Source organism: Crocodylus siamensis, chromosome 9, assembly GCF_052110815.1.
Source record: "Crocodylus siamensis isolate JL-2025a chromosome 9, ASM5211081v1, whole genome shotgun sequence".
NCBI lineage: Eukaryota > Metazoa > Chordata > Crocodylia > Crocodylidae > Crocodylus > Crocodylus siamensis.
The window spans coordinates 40,018,975-40,046,480 of NC_143403.1; the positions used below are offsets into that span (position 1 = coordinate 40,018,975).

At 46.4% G+C, this 27,506-nt stretch overlaps 2 protein-coding genes across 4 annotated transcripts in view; one reads left to right on the forward strand and one right to left on the reverse strand.

Annotated features, from left to right (window-relative positions):
- WDR59 (WD repeat domain 59) overlaps positions 1-17,379 on the reverse strand; it is an 82,705-nt gene extending 65,326 nt beyond the window's left edge. Inside the window, exons 1-3 of the mRNA XM_090063664.1 lie at positions 15,064-17,379; positions 6,573-6,622; positions 4,707-4,842 (exon numbers count right to left, since the gene is read on the reverse strand). Coding sequence (XP_089919790.1) covers positions 4,707-4,842; positions 6,573-6,622; positions 15,064-15,381 — 504 coding nt within the window. The 5' untranslated portion in view covers positions 15,382-17,379. The remainder of the gene's footprint in view (positions 1-4,706; positions 4,843-6,572; positions 6,623-15,063) is intronic.
- A 9-nt stretch (positions 17,380-17,388) lies between these two features.
- The window catches only part of ZNRF1 (zinc and ring finger 1), a 96,082-nt gene continuing 85,964 nt past the window's right edge, over positions 17,389-27,506 (forward strand). For all 3 annotated transcript variants that reach the window (XM_090063673.1, XM_090063672.1, XM_090063671.1), the window contains exon 1: positions 17,389-18,420. In XM_090063673.1, coding sequence (XP_089919799.1) covers positions 18,000-18,420 — 421 coding nt within the window. In that variant the 5' untranslated portion in view covers positions 17,389-17,999. The remainder of the gene's footprint in view (positions 18,421-27,506) is intronic.

A 27,506-nucleotide genomic window follows, 5' to 3' on the forward strand; every position in this document is an offset into this window, starting at 1 on the left:
TATGGATTCACACAAATCACCCATATCCCCATGTATATATTATTTAGAGCTGATCCACACATTCCAGGTAGAGCCATTTATGAATGTGCCCCCACACACAATTATTCAGGAATAGTTATTGTGCTATAATTTCACATACTATTTAATCCAAAATAACTTCCAGGTGATGACAATCCCTCAGATTCTAAGTGGGGTGGAGACAATCTCTTTATTCTGCAAGCTACCTAGCAGTGGGGTCCTAGTTCATGCTGGAGCCCCTCAGTGTAAAACAGGGTGACGCATGACTCTACAATTCAGTCTTCATTACCCCTTGATCTTATATAGCTAGATGACGACAAGAACTGTGTCTAGTTATCCTATATTTGTAGGATGTTTCATGCCAAAGCTCTTTATAAATATTAATATTCCAAGATGGATTTAAAAAAAAACTCCAAAAACACAGCAACAACCTTCTCCCATTCACTAATAGGCCCATAGGACTGGAAGGCCGTCCCAACCCCCTTAAAGGCAAACGAGTGCAATCCCTGTATTTGCAGGCAGCCACAGTTAGGAATCCTTGGGTAGAACATCCACTCCCAATTCACATATACTGTGACTACAAGGAGCAAAACTAGAAACACCAAAGGTCCCCCTAAAATATCCCTAAGGTAAAAAGAGGAGGAAACAAGGGCACAGCAAATGTTCTGCTAATGTAAGGCTCCCCTTTCCCTTTAGCTCTGTGGTATAATATGGCAGCTTTTTAACAGCATGTAGAAACACATGAACCCTACAAGGGGCGGGGGAAGGAATCCCTTAGGCTAAGGGTGCTCAACCACTGACTCTCTGGTCATACCTCCCACAGATCCATTGGGGTCAGGGCATACCCTCGCCCTCCCACAGCTGGATCAGGGCCAGGTGAAGGCCAGACTGCCTACCTCACCCCCACAGCCAGATGGGGTCCTACCACGTCTGCCCCAGACACTGGATCCAGACCACTGGCTAGATCTGCACTGCCACTGGACTGACTGCTGCCCATCTGACCTGCCAGCCAAAAAGGTTGAGTACCACTGCCTTAGCCAAATGGAAACAAAGGGAATTGGGGGGGAGGAGTGGAAAAAAGAGTAAAATGATCTCACTGAAATTTGGCCAGGTCACAAAAGTTATCTCCTCAACTATGTGCGTCAGGATCTCAGCAATGTATCATTTCTAGAAGGTATCCTGAGCAGTACAGCACCTGGTTCTGGAAAATGATAGCTGCTTACTCACTGCATGAATGCTTCTTGGTGATTACTACTCAGGGTATGTATCAGTAGCTCTTTAACATCCGTCCAGGGATAGTGATCAGAATATTAAGTGGCTACACAGAAGAACAAAATCAGGGCCCTGCAGAGAATATAGGGGTGTCCCTGCAACGGAAGGATGAGCAGTCCCCAGAAACTGTCCAGGTCACACTTCAATCCAAGGAAGTACAGCAGAAGAACCTGTTCAGATTCTTTGAAAAAAAACGAGTGCCCTCATCCAAACATATTAGGACAGATTTCCCCTTTTCTGCACCATCTGCAGCCTTTTATACCAGGGCTGTTCAACTTCTTAATGGCCAGAGGCCACACACTTTCTGCACCTCATACACAACCACCCAGCACCTCTTTGGTGGTGGGCTTCCTTGATACTGAGGGCTGTGTTGAACCATACCACCCCCTGCTATACTCTGCACCCTGAGGTGCAGGAGAAGGAAGTCAAAGCCAGAGAAGGGATGGTAAGCCTGGAGGTTGCTGATGCAGTTAAGGACTGAATGGAGAAGGGAGTGGCAGCCAGGGGGAACCCAGGGGCTTCAGATTAAGTCTCTGTGGGCTGCATGCATCCCATAGACTATTAAAAGTAGTGGTTCTCAACCTTCTTTGTACCACGACCCAGTGCCCCTCACTCCCGACCCGCTAACCCCCGCCCTGAGGAAAGCCCCCCCCTGCAAGCAGTCCTTTGCAGGTTTCCCACGGTTTTTTCCTTTAAAGCAGAACCCATTTTTGAAGTTTATCCACTACCCTTTCATCTATTCTTGCAACCTACCTTTGGGTCGCGACCCATGGGTTGAGAAACACTGTATTAAACAGCCCTGATCTACACCATGCCAGTAAAAGGGTCCCAAATCAGAACAGTACTGTTTTCATCTCTTTTGCATGAAAAATGATGACAACAGAAAACAGTAACAAAAACAGAGCATGAGTCTCCCCAAGTCCTAAAAACCAATGAAGACTTCTGGAGGTGCCCTAAGAACACAAACACACACTTTTACAGGAGAGAGTTTTGCATCCTTGCTTCCAAACTAGATGGGTTAACTTCTAGGAATAGGCTACAATCGGACCTAGACAGGTTACCGGGTTACAAGGGTGGGCGGATGAGAACAGGATGGGATTCAACACTGACAAGTGCAAAGTGATGCACCTAAGGAGGAAAAACCGGCACCATACCTACAGGTTGGGGAACTCCCTTCTTGTCAGTTCAGAGGCAGAAAAGGATCTTGGAGCCATCAGTGACTCCAAGATGAACATGGGCCGGCAGTGTGGGGATGCAGTCAGGAAGGCCAACTGTATCTTGTCATGCATCCACAGATGCAACTCGAGCAGGTCCAAGGAGGTGATCCTCCCCCTCTATGCAGCACTGGTCAGGCCACAGTTGAAGTGCAGTGCCCAGAACTGGGCGCAGTACTCCAAGAGGGATATGGACAGCATAGAGAGGGTCCAGAGGAGAGCCACTCGTATGATCAGGAGCCTGCCCTGCTGCCCCTACGAGGAGAGGCTACAGGACCTGAACCTGTTCAGCCTCCACAACAGAAGGCTGAGGGGGGATCTAGTGGCCTGTTACAACCTAGTCAGAGGGGACCAGCGGGCATTGGGGAAGTCCCTGTTCCCCCGAGCACTGCCAGGAGCGACCAGGAATAACGGTCACAAGCTGGCAGAGGGCAGGTTTAGGCTAGATATCAGGAGGCGCTACTTTACTGTCAGGGCGGCTAGGATCTGGAACCAACTTCCAAGAGAAGTGGTGCTGGCTCCTACCCTGGGGGGTCTTTAAGAGGAGGCTAGATGTACACCTTGCTGGGGTCATTTGACCCCAGTACTCTTTCCTGCCATGGCAGGGGGTCGGACTAGATGATCTACTCAGGTCCCTTCCGACCCTAGAAACTATGAAACTTTTAAGCCTTGGACAGCCTTATTCAGAATTGCCACCAAGATGTCAGCAAAAGGTAAGAGAAGTGAAAAGAAAGAACTGATCTGGAGGTGGGGAAGCTGTATACTTTCTAATGGGGATTCTTTAACAGACTGGTTTCAGCAATAATGATACACGTAACTTGCACAGGAATTGCCATTGCATCTCTCCACCTTCATTTGTAAGTAAGGATAATAAGCTTGATGCAAACAAGCATGGGTGTCATGCAAGCAGAAGGCAAGAATACTAGTACTGTGTTTCCAAAGCCAAAGTCTCCTTCTGGGACAACCTAATACAGAAAGAGCTAGCTGGCTCATATTAGTTTGCAATCTGTAGTCCCCCCTTACCAAAGTTAGTTACAGTACTTGCAATAAATAAATAAATAAATAAATAAATATCAGTGTTGTTATAACACCAAATTCCTTTTTAAATAGACATTTGATGAAAAGACTCTTGCTCTACTTGCTAACTCCACACCTCTGTTAATTGGCTTGATCTTCCCAGACTCTCTCAAAAAGCAGCAATGAAAAATATATTTATGCAAGTGTTTCGTTCCCCAATTAGAAGGGATCAGCTGAAGACATTTGTCTCATAGGTTACAGAGACAGAAAACTCTGAACATTTTTCATTTTAAATAATCCTGAATTTAAATATTAAAATGACACCAGGGAAAAAGTAGGAAAACTTATCATGTTGTTCAAAGGAATAAGCAAGCCATGGTATGAACATTCCATCTTGTAACTGCAAATGAAAGATGGTGCGGCCACTGCCTTGACAGACAGATGGATGCATGTATTTGGTGCCTGCAATGGCCAAGCAGCAAGTCACTGCAAAAGGAAACTATCCCCAGCAGAGGCTCAGTACTCTGCTTGTAACTGTTCATATCTTGTATGGCCTCCATACCAGCTCTGCTTAGGTAAGTTTCATTTTACTCCTTTTTAATACCAGTTTATTAATTTCTGTTTACAGAAAGAAAAAAAAATCCTTACCTACTCGGTTTTTTGCCCATTTGCAAACAGAGATTCTCTTTTTTGGCCTTTTGCATTTCTCTCAGCAGAGAGTCAGTATTGTTCTGCTTTATTTACAGGCTAGTTCACATACCACATGCTATCAGCAATGCTGAGAGCAGAAAACAAAATAGCACAGAGCAAGAATACAAGTAAGTCTTGAGCTCTAATTTTGCTACATCTCTCTGTACTGAATGAGACAATTCAGAGACTTGATTTCTGACGAGACTTCATATCTGACAAGGTTCTTTACAAAAAGAGACAAAAGACGCACCTAAAATCATACTCCACTAGCTGATTATTAAGAACTTTCAGGCCAGAAAACTTAGCTTGTCAGCAATTAATCAAACGCAAGTTCCAGTTTTCCTATGTGATCTGCACAGGCATGGGGTATACTATTACTCCTGTACCCACTCGCCTCAGTGGAGCATCATGTGATTGCCAAAATCTGCCTCTGTGAATTCAGTTGCAGGTTTGGGGCTTTCATGGCAATGTAGAACATTTCAAGAGAAAACTCACTGAAGCTGCAAAGTAGTATGCACAGCTGTCATGTGGATTCCACTGGACAGCTCCGATGTCCCACTTGCTCTGACGCGAGATCTTGCGGTGACCTTCGGTTGGCACATCCAGGTTAACTATGTATAGGAAACGACGCCTGTAAGGCACAAGCACCATTTTGAAAAGATTAGACAGTATCAGGACAGTGAAAGTTATTTTCATGAAAGACTAGTACTGAAATGAGGGAGTCCCCTGTGGTTCAGTGGTAGAATCTTTGTCTACCAATGGGAGACTTGGGTTCAATTCCCAGACATGTATACAACTACAGCCATGGAGGCACCAGACATCTGGACTCAGTCTAGTCTTTGGATTCTATCTCAGTGGCCTAAAGGGAGGATGGAAAGTCTGGGCAGCCTCCACTCCTGTAAAAATTCCTGCCTAGGCATATGCATTGAAGGTATGGGTGGCCCTCATGCTTACACCATGATCCAGGATTGACAGTTGCTAGAGTGCTAAAATGTCTTAAATTATATAAGGCTGATCATGCAAGTATTGCTTATGTCTGGACCTTGTTGCATGGGACACTTAGTACATGTTAAATTTGTGCAGTATTAAAGTTAGAATGAGTTCTGGGCAATTGTGCAGTAATGTTTACTAAGATCTCTAATGTGAACAGCTTGGTGGTTCAGTCCCAGTGCCCACACCGCACCTGAGTCTTGAACTGGCTTTGAAGAAGCCCCAGGGTGGGGACTGACAATCACTTGATTGCTGGTCTCAGCTTTGGGACCCTTCAGGGCTGCGGCCACCTAGCTTTCAACTTGATCCTAACAAGATAAATATCCGGGATCCTTCTTCCTGCTGTGTGGCTTTCCTTGTCCCACCAGGAGGCTTGGTACAGTAGAGGAGTCCCTGGCTGATATCACAGTTAGACAACAACTGCAAATTTCTTGCATTATATCCAAAGCAAGTATGAGGATATCTGAACATATTACTTAATGTGATCTGGAGATACTCCTCACATGAAAAATCCTAATTTTGCTACAAGTGCACTTAGCACCCGTTTTACTGCTTGAACACACACTGACTCATGTTTTAAGTGCATTTAACATAAACCTAGTGTACCCTGTGCCAGCTCTTAGATTTAGTGAGAATACAGCTCTTCTGTGCACCATGATAGCGTTGCCAAGACAAGAAACATGAACAAAAACCATACTTCTCTTTCAGACCACAAGGTAAGCCAGGAAAATGTTCGCAATCTGTGAAACAGGAGTGTCAAACATATAGCCCATGGGTCAGAGCAACTCTGCAGGCCATAACCATCTGGCCCACGGGACTACCTGCAGACCAGCAAAAATTGCAGGGGGCACATCTGGCCTGCTGCACAATCAGGGGCTCTTGGGCCCTGGTGGATATGGTATTTGGTGGTAGGAGGGCAAGTGGGGGCTAATATGACTCTAGTTGTCTTCCAGCCACTTTGCTCATCGCAAAAGCTGTGGCCCTAAGCTGCCCCATGCAGGAGCTGCTGCATGCCCCATGCCGGAGCTAGAATTGTGCCACGTGCCCTGGGTTGGAGCCAGAGCTGCCACCATTACATGGTACAGGCTAGACCCACACTGTACCCCAGGCTTGATCCAGCCTGAAAAAAGACTACATACACTAAAGGTTTAAAGATGCGGAGACTCCTTCTATGGATATTACATGGCACAGATGGGGAAGAGGCATGTGAAAGAATTTCAAAGTGAGTGCCAGAGAAGTGTCTAGGACTCAGTGTGGTTGTGGGCATGGTGCACGTAACCCATTTTCAAAAAATCAAGGGGAGGTCAGGCCCAGGCAAGTGCCAGCAAGAGGAATATCCAGTGAATTTCTGTTGATGCTTTTTACACTCACCCAGAGAGCACTGCATGCTGTCCAAGGCAGTCTACTGACATAGCAGTTGCCTGTTAAGAGAGAGAGAACCCAAATTATACCCATCATTTAAGTTCCCTGGTGAAAAAACCCATCTGCAAGTCTTCAGGAAAACCTGACTTCCTGTCTTCAGGAAGGTCCAAGTTGCTGGGCTAGGCACAAAGGTTAACTTATGTCAGTAATGGAAGAACTGTCCTCTCTTTAAACATATACCTTCGGTGAGAACCAGACTGCTGCTAGTTTGGGGGTTGAGGGTAGTATGCAGATATTTTTCAGTTTCATGAAATTTCATGAACATGAAGTTATCACAGCTGAAACCTTTAAATCATCATTATCTTGGTTATTAATAATTAGGCTCTGTTCCCATTGCTTTGTGAGGCCCCTTCACATCACCTCTTTTCCTTTCTGTGGCCAATTTTTCTAAATGCTTAAAATGAAGGTCTCATCTCCACAATTGGGTCACTTAAGTCCCAGACAGATGTTACATTTGAGACATGATTAACCTGGCCACATGTTCCATCAATTAATGGTGTGATAATGAGGAATAAGCCATAGTTATTGCAAAAAAAAATGTCAAGAATCCAGGGTGCTCCAGAGGCTGGGAGCCCTAGTTGATCAAAGTTCCCAGCCAGAGGGAGTGCACGGAGACTTTGGTCCACAAATGCCAACCCCTTCCTTGGCTGAAGGGGCTATCAGTTAACAGGCATTTGCAGGTGGGGAACACAGGGACCCAAGCTTGCTACTTGCTAGTGCAGGGAAATTCTGGGTTTATTATCCTAGGCTCCCCCTGCAACAGTAACATGGCATAGTGCTTGATCCCCACAATTGCACCTCCAACCCTACCACCAAATTTCCAGACCTACGGGGAACCCCACAGGCCAGAGGTTGAGCACCAGTGGTCTAAGCCATCCTAGACAAAAGTCCGTCTAACCTGCTCTTAACAGCTTCCAATAACAGAGTCCACAACCTCCCTCTAGGGAAACTGCTCCAGTGCCAAACCAATCTCTGAGTGACAAAGCTTTTCCCAATATTTAACCTAAATCTTTTGTTGCAATTTAGGCCTCTTACCTCTCATCCTGTCCCCCGTGAACAAGTCATGGTTATCAAATCTTCTCTAGTCCTCTCTAGACTACCTAATGCCAATACTTCCAACTTCTCCTTGTGTCATGGGTCCTAGATTGCTAATCATTCTTATTGCTCTTCTCTGAACTCTTTCCAATCTGTCCAAATTTTTCTTGAAATATTGAGACAATATTTGCAGTATTTTGTTCATATCATCATTGCTCAGTTAAAAGGAAAGAATCATTTCCCATGATTTCACGCAATAGATACCATATTTTCTGGCATACACCACTCACCGGAATAAGGGATGCACCTTGTTCTTAAAAGGCAGAATGAAGGGCAGAGTGGAGGGGGTACAGAGATCTTTCCTTGTAGCAAGGTAACTGAGCAGCAGTATTAGCTAGAGCGCCAAGCCTGCTCATTGTTTTGCTCCCTGTGGATTGTTTGCAGAGTTGCTTTAGCTTCTGCCACACAAAAGCTAAAGTAGGCAGAAACTGCTGTTACTGTATTTTCTTGGTTATGATGTGCACTAGGGGGTGTGCGAAGCGGGCTATTTGATTCCAGTTCAGCCCAAATCAGGGACAGCGATTCGATTCATTAATTTGGACCACTGTCCCCGATTAGATTTGGCAGAACGTGAATTTGGACCACTGTCCCCGATTAGATTTGGCAGAACGTGAATTTGAAGATTAGATGCCGATTCGGAGATTCAGCGATTTGAACTTAGACACGGCTTTAGAAGTTTTTTTCTACGTACCTTGAAGTAGCAGGTGTGGCTCGTAATTGCTGCGATGCTGGGGCGCATCCAACAGGAGATGGGGGGGAGGGGGGCTCCACGTGCTTGGTGGCAAACCCAGAAGCATTTCCAATCCACTTCTGAGTTTGTCGGGGAGTGTGGTGGGGCACCCCCTGCACCTCTCCAGCCCAGCAATTGGCCACAGGAGGGCCCCAGGTGCCTCCCCAGACCCAGCAGGCACCAGTCAGCTGGGGAGGCATGGGGGGGTGGGGTCTCCCCGCATGCTCTCCAGTGGACCCAGAAGTGCTTCTGGTCCATTTCCAGGTCTGCTGCTAAGCAGGGAAAGGAAAGTGTCCCAGCATTCATGAGCAACCTGCTATCTAAATGCATGTAGGGAAAAAATAAATAAGTTTAAAGCTGTGTTTATTTCCAAATCGATTTGCAGGGTTTAAATTTCTCTAAATCTAAAATTGGAAGAGTCCTCTGATTTGATTCAGATTTGGAGATTCAGTCATAAAAAAAATCGGGCCGAATCTTTGCCCAATTGAATCAGGGACCGAAGCGTCACACAGCCTTAATATGCACCCCAATTTCCAACAGTTGTCGTTTAGAAAAAAGGAAGGTGTAGGAGAAAATATGGTATTATTAGCTTTACCGGCTTTTTTGGCAACTACTGTTGACTCATAATCAATTTGTGATCTCCTGCAACTCCCAGATCCTTTCCTGAAGTACTACAGTCTAACCCATCATGTTCTATTTTGTATTTGTACATTTGATTATTCTTAAGTATGGTACTTTGCATGCCCTTAATGTACTGTATCCTATTTCTTTCAGGTGATTTTTTCCAATTAATCCATGTTATTTTGGCTTCTAATTGTATACTCTGAAATTGCTTGCCAACACACCTCTGAACATCATCCCCAAATTTATTGCGTATTCCATTTTGTCCTCCAAATTTTCATGAAGCCTCCAAACAATTTTGGACCCAGAATAATTCCTGGGGAATGTCACTTTATACTTCCCTCAAGTTTGGCATTGACCTGTTGACTGCAGCTGTCCACCTTATACCAGCTTCATCTAAACCACATTCCCTTAGTGTATTTGTGAGAAGAATGTGGGAAACAAATGTGAAAAGCTGAGGGACATCACATCTAGCCAATTAAAAAAATCACCACTTTGTCATAGTAGATAATCATATTGCTTTGGCATGACTTTATTGTCGTTATGCTGTTAACCAATATAACCAAGAGAAAAGATAGATTTGCCACAGTATCTCTTAGGTATCTTTTTTTTCCAATCAAGAATTAAGATAGAAATTGCCAAACATTATTGACATCAACAATTTTGTCTGAGTAAGAGCAAATCAGCATGCATTTAAAAACACAGCTAAAATGGAAAAATCTTGTGGTCTTCATACTATAACCACCCTTCCCACAAGATGGGAGAAAGCTTACTAAAATTACCAAAAGACTTAACCTGATGCATAGCTAGATTCAGAGAGACTCACTAGCCGAGTCTACATGAGACGCTGACTGTGCAGTAGCCTGTGACTGCTCCGCAGCAGTGTGATGTGGCAGAAAGCATGATGTGACCCTACTATGGACCGTAGCTCGTGACTGGTGTGGTCAATGTCACCAAAAAAGCTGTTCCTTGGCATTACTGCACAGTCAGCATCTCATGTGGACACAGCCACTCAGATGTTTTTACTTTACAAGATACTTTTTAACCTCATTATCCTTTACAGATTACTGTAATGAATGCACATGTACTAATATTCTGCATTTTTAGATAGTGAATTTGTGTTAAGACAAAAATCAATATCATAAAACAATGATCAATTGGAACAAGATGAAAAACTCATTTACAGGTTCACATGCTGAGCTATGACTCTTAACTGCACATGCACAAATCCGTGTAATACATAGTATAAAAAGAATTGTCATCAGATATATTTCACAGACTTTTCATACTGACACGTTTGCCTTTAACATAGATTCTTATGGTACCTAGAATTGCTGCAATTATACCATTACCTATCTAAATTGGCATATTCAAATTTTGCATGTTTGAAACTAGTTAAGCTACCAACACAGGCAATATTTCCCAGACATCTATTAGGCAGTTCATTTGATTTACTGCTATGCTACCAATAGTTCATTTACCACAGTTAACTCTCCTGCTGTTGTTCAGAGTTCTATGAGCCCTGACTGCTAAAATGTTGGTAGGCAATTCTTTGGCCACCAGTTTAATGTTCTGTTTTTGAAGCAGTGTCACCTAGTAAACAGAGTACAGGGTAAAGACTTGGAAGATGCAGATTGTATGCCAGCTCTGCCACTGATCTTCAGGGTGACTTTGGACAAGTCACTTCCCCCTCTGAGCCTGTGACCCCATCTGTAAAATAGAGATAGTGAAACTGAGGAAATTCATATGAGTAAATCTCAAAAGGATTTTATGGAGAAAATACTGTATAAAATACCTTCCATATTATGGTAGTTTTAGAGTGATGTTGTAACTGTGAGGGTCCAGGAATTATGTAAGAAACAAGGATTTTTTTGGGTGAAACATCTTTTATGGGACAAAATGCATAGTTGTGATAGAACTAGACAAGCTTTCAAATGCAAAATATTATCTGAGAAGTGCTCGCATTCAAAAGCTCATTCAACTCTATCCTAACTGTGCAGCTGGTCCATCAAAAGATATCATCTAAAGAAACCATCGCCTCCCATAAAATACCATCATTTCAGTTGTGCAGTTTTCTTACACAGCCTTTCCTACATAGACACCTTAAAAATCAAAATTAAACATACTGAGTAGTTTAATGTAGGTAAAAGGTGTCAGCCTAGCAGCCCCAGATACTGAAGCATTGTAGCCCCAGACCAGGCATACAGCAGGTGGTGCCAGCTCCGAAACCAGGAATGAAAGTTGGTGTAGCTCTAGTAGGGGGAAAAAAAAAAGTTTTGAATGTAACCATTATCAATTTTAATAGAGAAACAAAGGGTTGAAAAGATCCTGACAAACAGCCACTCGCTAAGGAAACACTTGACATGTCCTCAGATCATTTCATATTAGTAATATTTTGTTTCTCCTGACCCAGCAAGCCAGAGATGCTAGCCTTCAGCTCTCATTACCAAACTTCCTGGGAATCCTTCTTTATCAATGTCTTGACAATTTGTCCAAGCTTGATCTCTTCATATTTGCTAGACAAAGTGACTGAAGAAGATATTAACCAATTCTTGTTTGTTTCATATATATTCAGTGTATTAAACCCTACACAGTCTGTAAAGCTACAGCAGTGGCGTTACAAGTTGTATACTGGGTTTAGTATGCTGAACATGCACTAATTCAACACATCATCTTTTCCTAAAGAGAAAGTTAATTCATAGTTTCAAAACTTTGGGGTAATTTCTGGTACATCTTTTAAACATGTCTGTTTTCTTCTTTAGTACAGTTTGCAATATCTTGCATGACATTTAATGAGGTTTCCCTGCACAGATTTTTTAAACAAAAGGTGACTTTTTGTTTATTTAACTTTTCAAGCAACTCCAAATTTCCTCCAGTCAAACCTGCCTGAATGATTTTGACTAGAATTTATTTCCGAAGGCAGTTTATTTTATTTCCCTATAAACTCAATTAGTAACAGAAATAATTTGAAACATTAAAAATGATCAACCCCCTAACATTTTAATATTCTTAACCACATAGGTCATGGGCAAGTAGAAAAAAAAAATAATCACAAATCTGACGTGCAAGGTAAGCTGGAAAAAATAGGATATTTGATATGATCACTTTATTAAAAGGAATAAATATGCAATAAGCAAAATAAAGTTAGTCACAGCATAATTATATATACACTTATCCTAGGATTTCAGCATGATAACGGTGCTTAGCAACACTTGTTCCATTTTAAAATGTCTCAACTGAAAAACTCATTATTTCTGTTACCAAAGTGGCACATTTCCTAGCAGGCTGGAGCTGTCTTGGCTCTTCAGACCTCTGGTAGTCACTACAAATTCATCCAAAGACTCCAAGTAAATGACACCAAGGCACAGATCTCCTATCTTTATTATTTTCACAAATCTAGTTTAGGAATGGGACTTTAAAAGCAAGTAACATTTGTTTTAGCTTCTCATTACTTCCCTTTCATTGAGAATACCTTCTCTAGATTGCAATCATTCCTAGAACAGAGCCATGGGAAGATCTAGGATTTTGAAGACAGGCATGCAGCTGTTATGGTGCATCATCACATAATACAAACACATTTTTTTTCTCCAGTTAAAGAGAAACTAGATTTATCGATATGCTAGGGGCCGTTATTCGGTTTAAGATCAAAGCAAATATAGTTTTATTGGAACATGTACTAATTTGTTAGTTTTACAAATCAAGTTAAAAAAAAATACAAAGATACAGTTTTATTAGTCCTATAGTCATTACAGTTAAATGCATCTCTGTTACTCAGACATATAAAACAAATCTAGCCTTCTTGAGAACTTTGACTGTACATTCAACACTTTGCTGTCAATTGTCTTTTCACCTGAATTAATATTACTACATTTGAGTTAAGGTTTTTAGCTAGAACTAAAAGCCAGTCTTCAGGGATATGAAATGGAAGAGATATTTTACCAGGCAGCACAACTGCAGAAAAAAAAAAAAAAAAAAGGATAACTTGATTAATGGAACATTAAGACCATTAAAAGGAGAGAGGGCCATTTATACCTATGGAGTGAAAAGAGATTAGCAGGAATCAGGTACTTTAAAATGAGCCATGAAGTTAATTGACTCCCTCTGCACTGCCTGAATAGAAATGCTGCTCTTTTCAAGGCACTGGGCCTTAAAGCTGGGGTGAAGCAGAAATCAAAGTGGGATACAACTGTACGATTACACTCCCCCAACTCCCCGATCTGCCCCTGCAGAGCATAGTTAAGGAGGCGCAACAGCACAAAGCTGAAACCAACAGCTGTCCAGGGCTACTAGATTCACTTATTTTTAATTTGGGAGGGGTGAGGGTAGGGGAACACACAGGTTTCCCTTGCTTTATGAGGGTTCTGCATGTGCGAATTCATTCTTATGCAGTGACCCTTTTCATATAAAAAATTTGTTATATGCGAGGTAAATTCACTCTTAGCAACTGGTATGGTAGAAACCCGCAGTCAGCTGCTTTGTGAGGTGCATTGTGGGAGTGACATACAACACAGATATAGTCTCCTGTGTGGATCTGTGCTCCTCACTTGTTGTCTGCAACACATCTTTCTGTAGTTGACACCCCCATTATGGTAACATCCCTATTTGTTACACTGTAAAGTGAGTTCCCTTTTTGTGAATTTGAGTTATGCACCACTGTCCAGGAATGCATGTGCAACATAAAACGAGGGAAACCTATATTCAGAAAAAACAGTCCCTCGCCTATCAGAGACAGCGCCAGATATTAAACTATATATACTGTTAGGTAACAAAAATGTCACTCAAACATAAGTACTTAAGAAGTGAAATGATTGAAAATGAATTAATTCATGGAATCTGTTTTACTGCTCAAGTCTGCATTGTCCTTCAGGTTTCATAAAACTTTGTTTTAAAGAAATTATAAGGATGCTACTGGAAAATGATATAGTTCCTGAAACTGAATTAAAAACAAATTACAAGTAAAACACAAGCCCCTGAGCCTCTCAGGCTGGTTTTGGTGGCTTTACTTGTTATCTTTATTACCATCATGCTCAAGGACAAGGTCCATCTCTGCTAAGCACTATATAACAGCAGGACAAAAAGGCAGCCCTTACCCCACAAGGTTTACAATGCAAGTGTAAGACAAGAGAACAGATGGAGGACTGTGGAAACAATGAGACTACATTAATCAGGGCAACAGAGCAAATCTCAGAGCATCATTTTGTTTCTCTGTCCCTGATTCTTCTCAAAACCCTCACTAAAACAAATGAGGAAAGTTTCTATTCAAAGAAAGTTCTTGAAAGCAGACACATATTATGCAACTGCAAGAGCACAAAAAAAAAAAGAGAGAGAGAGAGAGAGAGAGAGAGAGAAATCTCTCCCTCTTGTAACTGCCGCTGCTGCTGCTGCTGGTTCCCCCCGCCCCCACTCAGAGGCCAACTCAGGCCCTAAACTGGAACTACAAACAGCAAAAGACTCGTGATAGAAACACGGTTTGACTGGCCTAACATCGTCCAACTCAAGCCTAGATTTTCCCCATGGTTCCAGCTGGATACTGGATTTCCCGCCTGGCCCCACACCAGGGCAGCACCGCGGCTCAGAGGCCGCGCGGAAGGCAGAGAAGCAGCTGCAGACAAATCGCCCTGGCGAGGCAGTCGCTGCCCATAGGAGCTGCAGGCGCTGGAAGAGTCAAGGGCTGCGCCAAGAAACAGCGCGTCTCTCCCACAAAGCAGCCGCACTTCAGCACCGGCTGTGGGACCCCTGCAGCAACACCTGCTGGGCTCCGGTCCAGACCCGGCCGGCTGCGGGCGAGGGGCCCCGGGCAGCGCCTTGTGCGTGACAGCCTAAACCACCCCCCCAGCACAAAGCCGGCGGGAGCAGAGGCCGCCGGGGCCAGGAGCGGAACCCCCGCGCCACGCAGCCCGGACTCCTCCCGGGGACTGCAGATTCGCCCCCAGCAAGGGCGGGCGGGGCAGGGGGCGCATGCGCCCTGCGGCGGCGGTGGAGGGCAGCGCTCACCTGCGAGTCCCGAAACTCCACCACCACGTTCTCGCTGCTCCAGCGCGCCGCCATCTTGGCCGCCCGGAGCAACAGGCGACGCCGGGAAGAGGAAGCGCGAGGGCTGCTGGGAGTTGTAGTTCGCCACGGGCTGCATGACCACAGGCAGCAGTTTAGGGCCGAGCAGAGACGCCCCTCCCCTGCGGCGCAGCTGGCGGCAGTGGGCTCTGCAGAGCGCCTGGTGCAGGAGCTGATCCTCCTCTGTATCTGTGAATGGCTTTTGAAGGGAGCAGTTGGAGGAGTTTCCTCGGGCTCTGGCAGCTCCAAACCAACAATCATAGACCCTGCAGAGGGTACTGAATAGCAGCTCTAGAGCAGGGGTGCTCAATCTCTGGCCCATAAGCAAGATCCAACCCTGGCATCTTGTTATCTGGCTCATGGAGCTCTCCACAAGGCTGTGGGGAGCCCCATAGGCCATGACCCTGCATGCTGGATCTGGTGCGCAGGGCTGTACAGGGATCCATCTGGCATGCAAGGCCAGGAAGATGTGGCATGGGGGCCAAGGCGTTGATCCTGGCGCGTGCAGCCTGGTGGGGATTGCATGGGGTCCTGGGAAAGCGCAGTCCAGATCCAGGTGTGCAGGCCTAATCCTGGGGTGCAGGGGCCAGTCTGGCCCACAGGCTGGTCCTGCACCACTCGCTTATCCTGCGGTGCCAGAAGGTTATGTGCCAGTGCTTTTGACACAGCACTTTCCCTCTATAGCATCCACTTCTGCCACACTTTGGCAGGATACAGGGCTAGCTGGACTGTTGGTCTGCCCCAGCCTGGCACTTCTCATCCTCAACAGAGCACAACTTTTGTTGCACAGAACTCAGGAAGATCACAACAGGCCAGGATCTTGAGGTTTATCTTGTGAAACCAATTGGCACACTTACCAGTACTAAGGTGTGGCACCCCATGGCACTCCTGAAAGGATGTCAAAGCACCCCAGGGTGGCCTGGCACCCTGGCTGAGAATCACTGATCTGTGCATTTGCTTAACATTGCTATCACGTGTAGTCCCACTGAAGTCAAACGGGTATTGCACCCTACTAAATTTAAAACAAATACTGGAGTCCTTGAGGAACTGGAACCAATGTTGACAGCTCTAGCATTTAAGGCTTGTGCCAATGTTTAGGAACATAAAAGAAGCTCATTAGGAAAGGTTTTCAGAGAGAAGTGAGTGAAATGCAAATGTAACACACATAAATAATGAAAAGTGAATTAAGTTGCAAAAGTTCTGTGTCTAGACTTGAAGATGATCCTTGTGGAACTGATGTGTGAATTTCCCAATATGAAGAGTGAATTCTTGGTTTCACTGAAGTCAATGGCTAAATTCACAGGACCAGTATTTTGTGCATTAATTTGCCAGTATTACTTTAAGACTGTCCCACTAGGCTTTTTAATGTTTAGTGCCTACCAATTCTTTTGTATTTTAATATTCAAATAAAAATGTGGGTGGTGCTTTTGTTCTTGACAACTAAAAAAATCTAAGAAACCCACTGCTCAGGCTTGTTTGCCTACGGTTACATTGTAAAAATCTGTGGAAATGTGTGCCATTTTGTTGGTTTATAGCATTCCACACAACAATAAATCATAGCATTTTTGGTGTTGTGTCACCGTGTCTGGTTCCAGTCGCGTGATGCAATGCACAGAGATCCCCATATCCGCTCAGCACCAACTAACTGGCAAAGTTGGTTGTGCCTTAGGAATCGGGAGGACACGATATACTCAACAAATAGGTCTCCTCCCCAGCAGAAATGATTTAAACTATGGGAAGGAAGGGGAAAAATTTCAGGTAATGCAAAGAATGTAAGAATTAGAAGTAATAATGGGATAAATTGGAAAGGAAAACATTTAGGGTCAGGTGCCAGACAAACCTTCCACAGTAAGATCTGTGGCTCTCCAGAGCATGGTGGAAAGAAGCCCTAAGTACAGGTTCTCTTTACAACGAGCAGGACAGATTACTCTTAGTTCACTAGGGCCTGACAATGTGCTGTGCATGTGCACAAGGCAGAAACTGAAGCAGTCTGTGCTCCGGAGAAGTTGAACTCTCAAATCCTGATCTTGCTAACAGGTGTGTGCCTGCAAATAGCTCCGGAGGTGCTCCTGGACCTCATCAAATCGACCAGCCTACGCTGCCACCGCCTCGTTGGGTGCCACAAGCGATAGGGGCCGGGCTGAGCCTCCGGCCTCGTCCTGCAGCGCCGGCTCCGAGAAGGCCTCCGTCCTCGCGGCGGCGGCCAGCAGCTCCCGGCTGGCGAAGGAGTTGAGCGGACATCTGTTGGGAAACCTTCACGTCCCAGAGCTGCTCCGGCCCGGCGGGCTGCGCAAGACCTAGGGCCCGCGGGGCAGGGAAGCGGGGGCGTCAGGCAGCTCCGGCCAGGGGTCCGGCCCCCTGCGAGCGTCGGCTTCTGGCGCTGCCCCCCCGGGCCCGGCGCGGCGGCAGCGAAGGGGTTAGCGCAGGCTCCTCCCGGGCGCGGGGGAGGAGAGGAACAAGGAGCATGCGCCCCGCCGGCCTCTATTGTCTCCGCGGCGGCGCGGGGCGAGCGGGGGCGGCCGGCTGCGCTGCAGGCAGAGCCTCCGGGCGGGGGCAGGAGGACGCGGCCGGGCTCCGCGCGCCCGCCCTGCCCCGCGGCCCGATGCGCCGGAGCTAGAGCCCACTGCCGCTGCGCCGCCGGCTCGGCTCGGCCCGGCCCGGCCCGGCCCAGCGCAGCCCAGCCCGGGGCAGCGGGTGCATGCGACTGCGGGGCCCCGCGCCCGTCCGCGCGCGGCGGGGGAGCACAGCCATGCCCGCGGCTCGGGGGCGGCCCCGCTTGTAGCTCGGCCCCGCCCGTCGGTGCAGCCTCCCGCCCCGCCCCGCCTGCGCCGCCCGGCGCCTCGGGCCTCGTTGCGGGAGCGGGTCCCGCGCGGCCGCCCATGGGGGGCAAGCAGAGCAGCGCGGCCCGCTCGCGGGGCCCCTTCCCCGGGGTGTCCAGCGACGACAGCACCGTGCCCGCGCCGGGCGGCGCCCCCCCCTTCGGCCACTACCGCGCCGGCGGCGCCATGGGGCTGCGCAGCCGCTCCGTCAGCTCGGTGGCCGGCATGGGCATGGACCCCGCCGCCGCCGCCACCGTCCCCTTCGGCCTGTACGCGGCGGCGGCGCGGGCCGCGGGCGACCCAGAGCGGGCCCCGGGCGGCGGCGGCGCGGGCGCGGACTCCACCTACGCCCCTGGCAACGGTTACCAGGAGACGGGCGGCGGTCACCATAGAGACGGGATGCTGTACCTGGGCTCCCGGGCCTCGCTGGCGGACGCGCTGCCCCTGCACATCGCGCCCCGGTGGTTCAGCTCCCACAGCGGTGAGTCCCGGGCGGGGCGGGGCCGTGCGGCCTGCGGAGGGGCCCCCGCCTGAGGGGCTCCTCTGAGGGAGGAGGGGGCTGGGGTGGGCTTCAGCCACCAGACAGACTCCTCTGGGTCCTGTCTGCTCTAGTCAGCGTGACTCAGACTGGATCCCTCCCCAGGGGCTGGTGCAGACCTTGGCTGGTCTCCCAGCACTAAAGGAAAGCTCTACATTTTCTTCACAAGGCCCTGGGCTTCTGTAGTGCTCTTTCCACCGCCCTGTGGAAGCTAGCCCAAAGCATTCAACAGGAGTTGGGCTTGGGGGTAAAATGGGGCCCCGGCTGGCAGCTCCTTGGGGTTTTGAGGGATGTAACCAGGCTTCTCTCCAAAAAAACAAAGGCAGATTGCAGCAACCTTTTTTAATTAGAAGAAAGTTAGACAGGGAGACGTGTTACCCAGCTGGATGATGTCTGACTAGGAGCTGTCTGTTTCCATGAATTGGGCAAGTGTATAGAAGAGGAACGCTCTTGACTGCTTCCAACTCCATGTCACAGCCACAGTAGCTGGGTAACAGCTGAGGCTTTCATGAACTTGTAGGATTTGGGTCAAGGTCAAGATATGAACTGATCTGAGAAATGAAGAGACTTTTTAGAGGGTGTTGATTTGGATCATAAAATATAAAGCAGAGGCCTGTCATTCCTGGGGAACTTGAGGGGAAGTGTTCTGCAGCTGCATACAATCACTATGATTCATGCTAGTGGACCAGCTTTCAATACCCTGTTTGGAAAGGGGTTCTTTGCAGGGACCCTTATTGACTTCAGTAAACAGGAAGGACAAGAGAGGCCTGCCTTATTTTTTCTGATGACAGGCTAAGAAGAGGCTAGAGCTTTGATGCCCAGGAGGAAGCAGAGAGAATGAAGCCACTTGCCTATTTGAGAAAACTGGGGAGCCAGTAAGGCCCTGCTACAGGAAACTGGTCAGGCTGAGGGAAGAGATGAGGCTTCCCTCCCCTGCCTTACTGATCTTCACTCTTGGGCCATTACATTGGCCAGGCTTTAGGGCAAAAAGCTTGCTTTCCCAGCAAGGCTTAGTTGCTGCTAAATCCCTGACTTAGTTTTGGCTAGCTACAGAGAATGAGGTGGGAGTCCTCCTTTCCAGCAGTCATTTCAGGGTTAAGTCTCCTTGTGTTTCCTGGAATACTGTAGTCTGGGATCTTTCCCCAATCCACCCTCTTTCCCTTCCAAACATTGTTACTGTTCTTGAGAATCTCCTAGTATATTGTGGGACAAATGCCTCCTTTTCAGGAAGGCTTTTGATTATGGACTGAAGCATGGGCAGAAGAGAATGAAGTTCAAAGCAAGACTTGCACTTGTACCCTTTTCTCCCTCCCGCAGATCCTAGGGGCTGCTGCTCTCAATTGCATTGAATCTGTTTAATGTCCTCTAATGCAGCATGTTGCCAGCTATGCTACTGTTTATTTAGATAATCAAGGCATTTGTGTCTGGCAGTCAGCAAGGTCTGGTTGTTGAAGTGTGGGGTAAGGACTTGGGATTCTTGGGACCTATTCTCAGTTGCCTTGTTATGTAATATGATCCAAACACTTCATCTTTCTCTGTTTCTTTCTTTCTTTTTCTCTTTTAAAAAGAAGGTTCTGTAAGGTCCTAGGAAAGTTACCATATGAAAGCAGTTTTTTTGTTCTGCAGTAGAATATCACAAATTTTTACCAAAAGATGGTCATGTCTTTTCAGGAAAGGCTTTATTTCAAAGACTCTTGTCATGAGAGCTAAGGCTTCATTAGACAAAATGCACCGTGGTGTACCCTTGGTAACATTTAGTCAGCTGTTAACATAGTGAACAACTACATCCAAACTCTCAAAATACACTTTTGGGAGGCAGAATCTGTACCTCTTAATGTGTGTTCAATTACTGCATTTTGCAAATTTAGTAAGTAAAACCTCACGGGTCTCCCAGTCATTATTTTGAATTGGCAAAGTTCTGCTGAGTTAACACTACTGCCCTCTAAAATGTGGAAGCAAATGGCTGTGCTGACTGGGAAATTCTGCAATCACTAGGTTTCTTCAGTGTGTGTTGTGGGGTTCTATGAAATATTGTGGCTCTGCTCTGAAACTTTGAACAGCTTATTGTTACATCTGAGCCAATAGCCTTTTGCTTGGGGTGTTGCTTCCTGTGCTGCTAAGTAAGAAGTATAGAGCATTAACCTTTTTGAAAGCTAGTTTGAAATGATTAACCCTCTTCCTGTCACATTCATGCTTCAGATTTGAGGAATGGCTTTCTGAAGGGGCTCAGTCTCTTCAGAAAGAAGAGACTGGGGGAGGGAGGGATTGGGGCTGGGACAAGGTGCCCAGCCAGGATGGGGGAAGGGGACAGGGGGTGCAGGATGTGGGTGCAACAGCTCTCGGAGTAGGGGCTCTGCCCTGCTGCTGCTTGCTGAGCTGGGGTGCGGCTCGCTTCGGACAAGGGGGCAAGTGGCACCAGTGCATAGCCCCTGTTCCCAGCGCTGTCATACCCACCACCCGCCCATGTTCCCCTGTGTTGGGTGGCAAGAGGCAGCAGCACCCGTCCCCCAGCACCAGCTGGCAAGCGGCAGCAGCGCAATTCCCATTCCCAGCTCTAGTAGTGGGGGCTCTGCTCTGCTGCTGCTTGCTCAGCTGGTGTGGGGTGGGAAGGAAGCACGGGATGCGGGTGCGACAGTGCTGGTAGCGGGGGCTATGCCCAGCTGCCTGCCGCTTGCACAGCCAGCACAGTGGAAGGAGCACAGTGCAGGCGCGGCTTGCTTCGGGCGGAAGAGGGCAAGTGGCAGCAGGGCATAGCCCCTGCTTCCAGCCCTGCTGCACCCACATCAGCGCTGGGAGCGGGGATTCTGCCCTGCTGCCACTTGCCAACCAGCACCACTGGTTGGGGGGAGGTGTGGCGTGGCATGGCGCAGCACGGGATGCAGGTGTGGCAGCACTGGGAGTGCGGCCTATGCCCTGCTGCCACTTGCTCCCTTCTGCCCAGAGTGAGCCGCACCTGCATTGTGCCCCACTGTGCCAGCAGGGCAAGCAGCAACAGGGCAGAGCTGCTGTTCCCACTGATGCTGTGCCCGCATCCTGTGCTCCCCTGCCCCCCTCCCCAACTAATGTTCCCTCCTCACCCTGGCTGGGTAGCTTGTCCCAGTCCCAGCCCTGATCCCTCCCTCTCCTGTGCCCCTTCCCTCCCTGCAACCCCAACAGACTTACCAGCTGGAGGTAGCTGTCAGCTGCTTGTTTAGTCTATGGCCAAATCTCCGAAGTAGGGCCAAATCTTTTGGATCAGATTCAGCCAAATCAAAATGAGACAATGATTTGAATCTCTGAATTGAATCACTGTCCTCCAAATCGTCTGAATCCGAAGTGAATACTTGCTGCTTTGCACAAGCCTACTATAAAGGTTTCACTTATTAATATGCCATTGTGGGGGGAGAGAAATGTGTCTCGTTTGTTCATTTTCAATCAATCAAATGCATGCATCATTGGAGTGAAGACACTGCAACTGGCCAGGGAAGCCCTGAAGCCTCATGAGGAAAAGATACTTTTAAAAGTTTTTAAACTTAGATCAACAAGTTATATGCTGGAATCCATGGGGAATCCCCATCTTGAAAAAGTAGCTTTTCGTATATGTTTTGTATGCCAAATCAGACAGGCATGGGTGACCTCTCGTAATGGGCAAGGAGGAGAGGGGAACCTATAGATTAGCACAAGATAAAACTAGTTAGCCTCTGGATGTGTCTAACAGTTTAAATTTTTTTCCCTGAAATGGTTTTGTACCAGTTCTCTTTTATTGTTGAGTCAAAAATCTTGGATCGTGAAGGCTTAAAATTGGCTTGTGAGCTTAACTCACCTGCTTGTGCACACGCACAAGACTAGATCAGTGTTATCAAAAGTAGCTCAAGATTTGCCTCTCCTTAATGTACTCTGTGTGTGGTCCTTATCTCCGTTTACATCAGTGTAACATCACTACAATTGGTGGAGTTGTTATTCTTGACTTACGTTGGTACAAGAGAAATCAGAATTGGGTCTGAAATCTGCTTTTATTTATTTATTGCTTTCTCCCACCCCACCATATCCCTCAGTGCTCTTGTCAGGTAGTCTTACAGATCAAAACACTGAGAGGTAGAATAATTTGGCCCCAAGAATAGCAGATTAGAATTGACCATTTTAAAATTGTCCTGTTTGCATCTGTAGAAGTTGCAGACTTGCAAGGGAAGTGGGAAGGAGACCACACGCTTCCTGCTCTTAACACAAAATAGTTGTCACATTCTCCGTTGTATTAGACCGTGTACATGAAGGTGACATTCTGTGGTAATTCTGATCTTTCCTGGGCTCATATTGTGTCTAATGGAAGCTGCTTCTCCTACGAGAAATCCCAGAGCAGATTTCTGCAGTGGTTTTTGGGCTGGCCTTGTCTACATTTCTGGGGTCAGGTAAATCCTGAGCCTCACTGTCTCTATGGTGTGTGACTGTCGTGCATATAAAGCAGTCTGCAGTCCTTTTGGAGGAGTTTGTGTTTGTCAGATTTGTGATAGGGCATCAAAGGAGCAAGAGTGAGCAAGCCCAGCTTTTGGAATTTGCCTCAAGGGAGTTTCAATGGCTGACAGCTCCTTTGTCCTTTTCAGTCTTCATGTGGACTGGTGTCGTCCCCCCCCCCCGGCCATCTACCCCCTAAGTTTAATTTGCTTAAAAGGCTCTTCCTGCAATGTGGAACTTCTCTTTTACAGAGGCAGCCATGAAGCTTGGTGGTCCAGCCTGGTGCTTGGGGTGCAGCTGCACGGAAGTTGGTGCTTTTAGTGAATCTATTCTCTAAAAATATAAGGCCTCAACCAGCATTTCCCTTGGGCAAAACAAAACAGGTTCCTGAGCTACTCAGCTGTGTACAGAGGAGGATGGGGCCTACAGTTTGCAGAGGTGAAAGTGCTAGAGAAAATAGTTCTCCAGAAATTTAGTTTCTGAGTTTCTGGGAATTCACAGAGCCAGCATTGTGAGTGGGAGTTGTGCTTAGTGCCTGAGGCCATGGCTTGGAAAACTTTTTGGGCCTGGAGCACAGAGAAGAGCTAGCTGCCAATGCCGAAGAGTGCCTCCATGCTCAGGAGCCAGTGGCCTGGTTTTAACAGCTATGCAAAGCACTGCTCATCATTTGTGACTTGGAGAGAGTAGTGTGTATGTGCCTGTAATGGGAGGCTTGGAGTATACAGCCACTGAATAGAGCTGGGTGAAGTGCAAGTGATACGGAAGGAGCTGTGATGGAAAAGGGAGGATTTCTAGACCCATTAATAGACAATAAAAGAATCCAGAAGGCTTGTTGCATCTTGCGAAACATTTTTTCCCACAGGAGTTAATAACTCAGAGATTTCCAGAGAAGCAACCTGTCCCCCCCATCTCTCTGCAGGAAAAAAACCCCAAACCTGTGCAGTGATCTCTCCCTAAAATCACTCAGAAAAGTACCTTGTCTTCATCCAAAGAAGCTTAGTCAGGCCTTTCTGAGAGGCTTGCATTATCCAGTCCATGAAACATCTCTGTGCCAAAGTTTCATCAGGACAAGTTCTCTAGGCCTAGGAGAATAATGAGGTGTACTTGGTAGAAAACTTGCAGACGCAGCAAAAAGGTGGAAGCTTAGTTCTGAGCATAAGGGAACTTTTAGAATAGCCCTTTGGTTCTTGTCTTACCTGTGCCCAATCTGTCTCTTACTCACCTTGGCTTGATTTACTGCTGGTGACAGAGAAATTACCTGTGTTTTGTTTCATAAATTGAATATATGGAGACAGGCTTGCAGTTGGGGTCTTTGTAGAGGGAATAAAAATTTGAATCCCACAATGTTGTCATCGCAGTCCCTGTTCTGATTGTTAAAGGATGTATTGTTCCGGTTTTGATAGTTATGTTAAGCCATGAGATTGCTTTGTAAACAGCTCACACAGAGTCACTGGCAGATATCCGGGCTTTATATTTTGACCCTATGGTCTACGCGATTGAGATGATATTATGGAAATCTTTGCCCTGTTGCAAAATTAGTAGCAATTGCAGAAATTTCCAAAGGCCACATTCTGTATTTTTTTTGCTCTACTCTTTACTGCTTCCATATCATGGCTATTTCAGTTTTATAAACTACAGATTCATTTGAGTTTTGTACCCTAAACACAGTAAGTAGGAACAGATCCTTCAGCAGTGCGGAGGATAAATGCAGAGGAAAAATTTAGTTAAATGGAATGTAGAAGTCTACCAACAAAGGATAGTAATTGATAATGGCAGGGTATCTTAAGAGGCTGGTTGTCCATGGAACACAACAGAGGTATAACAGGGTTGCTGTGCTGTGACAGGAAGGGATGTAGAAGGTTAATTCTTTGTCTTTCATCTTTGTAGAATTGGTTTTGTTGCGTTTGGACCCACTTCTATACATCCACATACCACTCCAACCAGTGTAGCTGCTGTTGGATCAGGAGGAGGTTTAAGGTGGAACTGAAGTGAATTACCTGAGTTTTGGCAGAAGGAGGTGAGGGCTGGGGTGGCACAGCTGGGGCTGTGCAAAATGTAGGTGAAGGGATGTTTGTAGAGTTCTGTCTGAGCCCAGGACTCTGAGAGCAAGAGTAATTAGCAGAGCTATCTGCTGGGAGCTTTCACACTGAGAGTCATCCTTTCTTCAGTTAGCTTTATGATCTTCTGCTTTGAAGAATATTAAAATATGCCAGATAGAGCCTGGAGGTACTGAAGGCTATACAGGTAGCTCTAAAGACAAAAGCTAAGGCAGGGATTTCCAACCAGGGTGCTGTGGGGTGCCACATGATGTTAATAGTGTTAGATGTGAAAACAAGATTCATAAGATAAACCTTGAGATTTCAAATAGGAATCCATTGTATTTAACATGCTGACCTGCCGTGGTCTTTCTGAGTTCTTTGCAACAGAAAAAGTACAGTGGAGTTGCATCATATGTGCATTTAACTTACGCGAATTCAACTATATGCGCTTGGCGTATAGTTGAATAACAATTTAAATAGTGCGGATGATTTCGCCCACCATTCCGCTCAATGAGTGAGCAGTTCCCTCTGCTGTTCCCTCATGTTTTTTCCCGTGCTGCGCCTCACATACGTACACGTCACGGGCGGGGTTTCCCGGTCCCTCCTCTCACTGTCCCTGGGACAACATATTTTGACTATATATGATTTTTGCCTTACGCGCTGACTTCAGAATGTAACACCACCCCCCTGTAAGATGCAACTCTGCTGTACTCTTTTTTTTTTTCCCATAGCCAAAAGACAAGTTAAAACTAAGAGCCAGCATTTTCTGGGAAGTGCCTTAAGCCTAAAGAGTAGTGTCTTGGGTCTAACAAGGGGTGCTTTGTGTCTAGAAAGGTTGAGTACCACTGGGCTAATGGATACAAGCTATTGCATTAGGCACTTGGCCTGATTCTTCTTTTTGTTTTTTATTCCCCAACTCTGGTCTCAGTTTTTGAGACCAAAGGTAGTTTGCACATTAGCCTGAGGTCAGGCAGAGGACAGGGTAGAGTTGTACCTTTATACACCAGTTAAATCAGAGATGCGTAAGCTTTTGTAAGTAACAGCCTATGTCATCAGATGCTGTGAAGGGACTGCTAGCTTTGTCACCCCATCTCACATAGGTATGTGTACACCTCTGAGCTGAAGGGGGTGCGTGCAAGTGGAACAGGTCAGTAGCTTCAGTGCAATTGCCACTGGCTTCTGGACAGCCCACATGCTTGTCCACCTGTTTTGAAACCTAACTGGCTCTTGGGACATAAACTTTTTTGCAGGCTTGGGGCCTTAAAGCGGAGATGGCCTGTGGCTTGCTTGGTGTGCTCCTGCTTCTAGCTAGTTTTGTGGTTTCCCCTGACCTGTGACTAGAACAGCTAATGGTAGAATTTCTAGTTTAATTCTTACAGTATATGCCCTTCTCTGTGCAAAACCTGTGATCAAGGTGAGAGTGCCTGCTTTGTACTAAGAGCTCAGGAGAATTTCAAAGGCATGTGTGTAGATACTAACACCTATGGAGAGTTGGTGAGAATTAGCTGTAGAATGCTATTTATGCCTTTAAAAATCTTCCTTTTATTCACATCCTAGCATGGTGGGGAGTAGGATCCCAGTTTATTTCAGAATTCATCATCAAGTCACCACACTGATTTGGTTCCTTTCTTTGCATGTGTACAGGCTTGCTGTCATGCTGCCAGATGTGGGCATTGTGTGTGGCTCAGTGCCAAGATGTTTGGGAGGTTCATGGTGCATGTCTGAAGTGAAGAACTCCTATTGTTGGGCCTACCTGTTTCATTGCAGAGGTGCTCTGCTGGGGTGGGATGAGCTAGGTAAATTTCTGCTTTGTGGAATGCCATGCTGCCTGGAACAAACTGGGGTTAGGGTTGACATTTCAGAGCTTTTCATGTTTCCCTTACTTTTGTGTCTGGTGGTATCAAAAAAGCATCTATCTCCTCTCTTTGTATTAGCTTATTTCCTGTACAGTAAAGACTGACTGAGTTCTGCCCTTGCTATTTCCAGTATCTGTTTCTCAGGTGGTTGCCCTTGCTACTTACCATCTCCCAATGATGGTGGCTTTAAAATCTTAGCTCATTGAGTTTAGAGCCTATCAGTACTGGTATAGGCTGGAGCAATCTTTGGGTATGCCACTGTTGAATGAACAAATAAGGAGCATTTGTTTTAAGGGACCAAAAACTTCTAATAAATGCCTGCTAGCAACCAACCTTTTTGCCTTTAGGTGTAGTTTGGGGACCAGAGGGATGATTGGCTAGGGGGAAACATGAGTGGTATATATACATGGCAAGATGATATGGGTCTAATGCAGAGGTGTGCTGATGTATCAGTTGCCTAGCACAGTGGTCTCCAAAGTGGGGTGCACACAAGACGATTCATTGGGGTGCGGGAAGAAAATATTAGCACTTCTATTTATATGTATATTTATATAAATACACATATATTGGGGGCGCATGCGCAAAAATTTTTTGCTGATAGGGGTGCATGATCAAAGAAGTTTGGAGACCACTGGCCTAGCGGATCAGCACTGATAAAAGGAGGAATGATATTATCGGCCTTTTTTGGGTGTTGCAGCTGATAATG